Source organism: Trichogramma pretiosum, unplaced genomic scaffold (assembly GCF_000599845.2).
Source record: "Trichogramma pretiosum strain Unisexual culture from Peru unplaced genomic scaffold, Tpre_2.0 scaffold7, whole genome shotgun sequence".
NCBI lineage: Eukaryota > Metazoa > Arthropoda > Insecta > Hymenoptera > Trichogrammatidae > Trichogramma > Trichogramma pretiosum.
The window spans coordinates 3,400,798-3,408,120 of NW_019641639.1; the positions used below are offsets into that span (position 1 = coordinate 3,400,798).

Here is a 7,323-nt window from a genome sequence, read left to right on the forward strand (position 1 = left end):
GCCGCGGCAGCGCAGAGTCCGCCTGAGGCCTGACGCCATAGTCGTCAAGGCCACCGGGGCGACGACGTATGCCGCCATTCTTCGAAGGCTGTACGCGGAGTCGACGATCTAGGAGACGGTGGGCAAGGCCGTACAGAGCATCAGACGCAGCGCATCAGGCGCCATGGTGCTGCAGCTGAGAAAGGGCGTGCAAAATGCGTCTGCCCTGGGCACGGAGCTCGATGGCGTCCTGGGAGATGCTGCCACTGCCAGCGCCCTCAGCCATAAGACCCCGCTCGAGATCAGAGACCTCGACGAGTGCGCCACCAGGGAGGAAATCCGCACGGCGCTCTGCCAACAGCTAGGCGCGGCAAACCTGGACCTGGATACCGTGAGATCACTGCGAAAGGCGTACGCCGGTACGCAGACTGCCGTCATCGACCTACCCGACGAGCTCGCGGCCAAAGCGATCAAGCTTGGCCACCTGAGAGTTGGTTGGGTCAGCTGCCGTGTGCGTGAGCGTGCTGAGGCCTCACGGTGCTTCCGTTGTTGGGAGTTCGACCACCTTGCCGCGCGCTGCGTGGGTCCGGACCGATCGAAGCTCTGTTATCGGTGTGGACAGGACGGACACCGAGCCAAGACCTGTATAAACGCTCCGGTGTGCCTACTTTGCCACGGTCCAGATGCCAGCGGCCACGCTACCATCAGCCCTAGTTGCCCTATGGCCAAGAAATTTCTTAGCAGCCGACGATGAGGATTCTACAACTTAACCTCAACCACTGCAGGTCGGCCCAAAACCTCTTGAGCCAGACGGTGCGAGAGCTCGGCACCGACGTGGCCATCGTGTGTGACAAATACAAAAACCCTGGTCCACACTACACGTGGATAGCTGACTCCAACAAGCAAGCCGCCATCTGGGTCCGCGGAGGCCTGCCGGTGCAGGGTCACACATCGAGACCCACCCCTTCTTCACGTGGGCCCGAGTCAGCGACGTATACATTTTTAGCGTATACGCCCCTCCAAGGCTCTCCACAGCAGAATTTTCTACTCTGCTGTCCAACTTGGTGGAGGAGGCCCAGGGCAGGAGGCCCCTCATCATAGCAGGCGATTTCAACGCCTGGTCGACGGAGTGGGGCAGCAGCGAGACGAAACCTCGCGGTGTCATTCTCCTCGACGCGCTCTCTGCTCTAGACAACGTGCTGCTGAACACCGGACGCACGCCCACCTTCACCGGCCCTCAGGGCAGCTCCATCATCGACCTCTCCTTCGCTAGTGACTCGCTCATTCCCAGAGTGGTGGGGTGGCGTGTGGAGAGTGATGTCGTCACCAGCAGCGACCACCGAGCCATCACCTTCAGTCTGAGCGGGCACAGATCTCTCAGGACCTCGGCGGGCCCGAGACGCGGATGGAGCGCCCGCACGCTGGATGAGGAGACCTTCGCCGAGAGGCTGTCCGGTGACGATCCCGCACACGACGCCTGAGCACCCGGAGGACATGGCGGCTGCCCTCATCACCGCCATCACCGGAGCCTGTAGCGCGTCGATGTCCAGTGGAGGGAGCCGGCACCGTCGCCGCCATGAGCCCGTCTACTGGTGGACGGAGGAGATCGCCGCTCTCCGCCGACAGTGCCTGCGAGAGCGAAGACTCGCTCAGAGGGCACGGGGACGGGCCATGGAGGGCGCTCGTCTCGCCGATTTCGCGATCGCGAGAGGCCGACTACGCACCGCCATCGAGGACAGCAAGAGCCGTTGCTGGAGCGTCCTCTGCGATGAGGTCGACCGGGACGTGTGGGGCCGTCCATACGGGACGGTAATGTCGCGCCTGAGGGGCCCCAGGGCGACGCCCCCACGAGAGCCATCACTGGTGCGACGGACAGTCGCGGCCCTGTTCCCGACGGTGACTGAGGCGCTGATCCGGCCTGCTGCGGGACCGGTTGGAGCCGTTGTCCCCGTCGTCACTCACGAGGAGCTTCGAGGAGCCTGCGGCAGGATTCGGGATGGTGCGGCGCCCGGACCAGATGGTGTGCCAAATAGGGCACTCAAGCTTGCCGTCGCGCTGCGTCCGGACGACTTCTTGCAGGTGTACTCGGCATGCCTGAGCGGTGGTGTCTTCCCGAGCCCATGGAAGAGGCAAAGGCTCGTCCTGCTACCGAAGCCGGGCAAGCCGCCTGATGCTCCCTCATCATACCGTCCGCTGTGTATGCTCGACACAGCGGGTAAGATCCTCGAGAAGATCATATGCAATCGTCTGGAGATGTTCACGGAGGCCCCGGACGGCCTCTCGGATCACCAGCACGGATTCCGGAGAGGAAGATCGACCACCCGCGCCATTGAGTCGGTCACCGCTGCGGCTCGTGAGGCGATTGGAGGTGCGAGGGGCAGCCGCAAGTACTGCGCCGTTGTCACCCTCGATGTCCGAAACGCGTTCAACTCGGCGCGGTGGAACAACATCCTCGCCGCGCTCGAGCGAATCCGCACGCCTGAGTACTTGCAGAGGATCATATACAGCTACTTCCAGGCCAGAGTGCTGGAATATGAGACTGATGATGGCCCAGAGTCCTGTAGCATCACGACTGGCGTTCCGCAGGGCTCGGTCCTCGGCCCGATCTTGTGGAACGTAATGTACGGCATCATCTTGCGCCTGAGACTGGATGAAGGGGTACGCGTGGTCGGCTTCGCGGATGACATCGCCGTGGTCGCCGTGGCTGGGACGACATACGAGGTCGAGGATCTTCTCAGCTGCTCCATCGCAAGGGTACGTGAAGCGCTGTGGGGGCTGGGCCTCGAGACAGCAGACCATAAGACGAAGGCCCTGCTAATATCAAGGAAGAGGAGGCTGGAGACCATCACCATTGAAGTAGGCGACTGCTTCATTGCCTCCTCTCCCTGCATCCGCTATTTGGGCCTGCAACTTGACGCAAGGTTGAAATTCAACGACCACCTCAAGGCGGCCAGCGAGAAGGCTTCGAGGGTGGTAGGAGCCCTTTGCCGACCCACCCATGCCGACCATTGGTGGCCCCAGGAGCAGCCGGAGGCGGCTCTACGTCAACGTCATCGACTCAATCCTTCTCTACGGTGCCCCAATCTGGAGCCACGGTGCCGGAACACTGGTCGGCATGCTTCGGGCGGAAGCGATCCATCGGCGAGCCTGCCTACGCGTCATCAGTGGTCGCCCGCACCTCTCGTACGATGCTACCTACGTCCTTGCCAGCATACCACCGCTGGCCTTACTAGCAGACGAGCGTAGCCGGCTCTATCAGCGCCGCCATGAGGACGAGAGAGCTGAAGAACGCCAGGAGACACTGAGAAGATGGCAGAGCCGATGTGATCGCTCGACAAAAGGACGATGGACGCACAGGCTGATCCCAAACATCAGTTTGTGGATAGACAGGAGACACGGAGAGGTAGACTATCACCTTACCCAGCTCCTGACAGGCCATGGCTACTTCAAACATCACAGCCAGCGCTACGACCGCAACGCCAGCGCGGATTGCCCGGCCTGTCCCAACACGGTCGAAAACGCAGAGCACGTATTCTACCAGTGCCCGAGGTTTAGCAAAGAAAGAGAGAGACTACACTCCCTGCTCCACGAGGTCATGACGCCGGAAAACACCACCAGGCTCATGCTCGCGAGCGAGCCGAACTGGCTTGCGGTAGCCACCTTCGCCAAATCAGTCATAACAAGTCTGAGGGCCGAAGAGATGGCCAGAAGAGGATGACCGGACGATGCAGAATGAAGAAGACGCAACAACAATCAGCGCAAACGTGATGAGCTTGCTGCATCAGCCCAGCCTCTCCCCGTGAAGTAGTGCCCAACGGCGGTTCCGCGGGGGTTAAACAGGGGCAGAAGGAGAAGTGGATGGGCCACACAACACCTATATGTTTTATATCTCAGTTTGTTTCTAACTCCACCCGCCTACATAAAATATGTAAAAACGGAAACAAAAGAAAANGATGAATAAAATAAAAAAAAAAAAAAAAAAAAAAAGTCCAACGACGAACTTTCATTAAATAATCATTTGCTTACCGGCCCCAAAATGCAAGCGGATATTACGGTGATGCTGTCTAACTGGCGCTTCGCAGGCACGACCGATGTCGAGAAGATATTTCGCCAAATACGAGTTCACGAGGACGACATCGACTGGCAGCGTGTGCTTTGGAAAGCTAGCCCGACAGAGCCAATACGTGATTTTCGCTGCACGACGGTGACATACGGTACTGCGGCGGCTCCTTTCCTGGCATTGCGTTTCATGAAGCAGCTTGGAGAGGATGGACGCGAGGCTTATCCAGAGGCGTCAAGAGTGCTTCAACATCAACTATACGTTGATGACTTGTTTTTTTGCGCTGGATCGGTAGAAGAGGCATTACGCCGAATAGAAGAGCTCATCGCATTGCTCGCGTTGGCTGGTATGAGGCTGATAAAATAGGCTACATAGCACGCAATTGTCGAGGACCTCACGGACACCACGCTGGATGCCGCGGCCTTAAAAATGGACGAGACTGTGTCCACGCTTGGATTGACATGGTTGCCACGGCTGGACTATTTTACTTTTCAGTTCAGGCCTGCCCTCACTACGTCACCTGCGACTCAACGTACGGTGTTATCTGACATCACGTGGACCTTCAACCTGATGGGTTAGTTTTTTCCGGTGTTGATTGTGGCCAAGATCCTGTTGTAGGATATTTGCATCAACGGCACGGACTGGGATGCGTCGATTGCGGGGACATCGGACCAGCGGTGGACTGAGTTCTGTGCTGCTTTGGATGAAGTGTCTAGTATCAGGGTACCTCGATGGTTCAGCAACTCGGAAGCAAGCTCTTGGCATTTGCATGTGTTCACCGACTCGTCTAAGAGAGCGTGTGCTGCTGAGCTATACGCCATGATCCCGTCAGAGTCATGGCACCGCTTGACCTGGCCACATTTCCGCTCTGGTGGAATGGCCTTTCTTGGATTCTCAACGGAGAGACAACATGACCGGCGGTCATCGAGCCAGAGGGTCAGAGCGCTTAGGTAATGGTCGCGTGGCAGGCCTTGGACTGCTGATAACTTCGTTGCTCTGTCAACTAAGTTGTAAATGATGTTTATTTTTTGTTGAGCAGAGTGTCGTGAGTGATATGAGAGTAATCGAGTGGTATTGGATGGTTTTTGGTACCAATCCAAGAGCAGCTTGCCATTGGCGTTAATCAAGGACATGAGGAGGAGACTAGGAAGTTGAGCTTTTTGTCTTGTTTGACTTCGTGTGTGAACTTCAATTTTCCGTTATATGAGTTGAACACGTCTACTGTCAGCTCAATGTCCTTTTTGTTGATGCATAAGATGATGTCATCGACGTATCTGTAGTAAAACAGTGGTATACATCTGCGCTGTTTCAGTACACTCAAACAGTGCTTTTCTAAATCCTCCATCATTAAGTCTGCTGCCAATGAGGAGATGCAGCTTCCCATCGGGGTCCTGTAGGTTTGTCGGTAGAAGGTGTTATTGAATTTTAAATAGGTGTTGTTGAATAAGAAGATCATCACTTCACGGATTTTGTTGAACGATAAGTGAGACTTACAGAGGTCAGAGTAGCGTCTGTCTAGGCTTTCGAGTACCAGTTCTAGTGGTACGTTCGTGAATAGCGATACGACGTCTAATGAGACGAGCACATAATCCGTTGGTATCGAGATGTTGGCGAATTTACTCTTGAAGTCAAAGCTGTTGTCGAAGTAAGAAGCTGGTGGTTTGATGACAAGTGCCAGTTCTTCGTAAAAAATCTTAGCGAGCACATATGTTGGGCTACCCGCCAGAGTTATAATAGGACGTAGAGGAACGTCCTTCTCATGAATCTTCGGGAGGCCATATGCCCTCGCTAAAGATGTGTCACTTAGTGATAGCTGGAATATACTAAGGTTTCTGTCACACTCCTCGTTAACTTCTTTCAAGAGTATTTTCGTCCTCGTTTGTAAGCTCTCAAATGGGTCGTGGTCGATTTTCTCGCAGGTCTCGTCATCACTCAAGAGTGTCGTCATTTTTCCTGTGTAATCGTCAACCTTTATGCAAACTGTAGCGTTACCTTTGTCAGCTTTTGTAAAAAATAAATGTTGGTTGTTCCTGAGAAAAGATCGTGCCTCTTGCATTTTCATGCGTGTCTCGAAGAAAAATTTACTACAACGGTTATTGTCAACGATTGTTGGCCGATGCGGCACACGATTGGGGGCCAATTTCTCGTTGTAGGACCAAGACAAACTCCGGACCGGGGCTGGTAACTCAAGGTCCTGCCGGTGGTGGACAAGTTCAGTGATTGTGCCGGGAACACAGTCATAAAAAAAAATGTGTGCAACGGTTGTTGGCCGTGCGTTTGAAGTTTTCCAGGACTGTGCAGCGTATGTCATTCACCACATTTTTTTTTATTTCTTTTAAGTTCAAAGCGCTTATACTTGACTCGAGATTTTTAATGCTTGGACTGCTGCCTATCGGATTTGGGCCTATTTTCTAGTTTTAACAAGATGGTGAAGGTGCTGTATCACTGTCGTTGGTGGCTAGCTGTTGACGGGCGAGCAAAAGTGGAGAATGACGAAGAGGACGAGTAGAGGGAGGCCAGTTCCTATTCCTTCGTCGAGTTCAGGCGCATCACTTCGAGGACGATCTCGAAGCTGTCACCGCTGGAGATAATGACGAAAAATAAGGATACCCTGCGTGGCGGTCCGCAGCTGATGCGCTCTCATCTAGGTCGCATGTTTTGGATTTCGTACTTCCCTAGTATCGTTCACACCGTGTACCAGAACTGTATGCACTGCGTTCGTTTTTGAGCTGCGGCAATGGAGCTACTGATGGGCCCGTTGCCCGCAGTGTGAGTTACTCCAGGACGACCGTTTGGGGACATTAAAATGGATTATACCGGACCACTGCCCATACTGTTTTCCAGGGAACGCAAGGCCACGTCTACCAAAGGTTACATCACTATCTCAATTTGCATGGTGGTCTGAGACGAGGAAGACCTGCGGTGCTCTATTCGGATAATGCGACGACTTTCAAGGGAGCAGCGAGGGAGCTTCGTGAATTATTTTCAGAAAGCTCGACTCTTACCGAGCTCGTGCGCAATTTCATGCAGAAGACGGGCACGGTGTGGAAATTTATTTCCCTAGGGCGCCACACTTCGGCGGTTCGTGGGAGGTCACCGTGCGAAGCTTTAAGCATTATTTTTGACGAGTCATTGGCGATGCGAGGCTCACGTTCGAGGAGCTTTCGCCGGTGGCTGCGTGTATCGAGGCGTGCTTGAACTCACGATTTCTTTGTCTTCGCAGCAGTCAACTAGAGGATTTTGAGGCCCTTACCCCAGCTCATTTCCTGATTAGCACATCTTTG

The 7,323-nt window shown here is 54.7% G+C and overlaps 1 protein-coding gene across 1 annotated transcript; it reads right to left on the minus strand.

Annotated features, from left to right (window-relative positions):
- Positions 1-5,162: 5,162 nt before the first annotated feature.
- LOC111693814 lies at positions 5,163-6,095 on the minus strand. Its single transcript, XM_023459599.1, has one exon. It carries the CDS (start codon positions 6,093-6,095, stop codon positions 5,163-5,165), a length of 933 nt encoding a protein of 310 aa, XP_023315367.1.
- Positions 6,096-7,323: the final 1,228 nt, after the last annotated feature.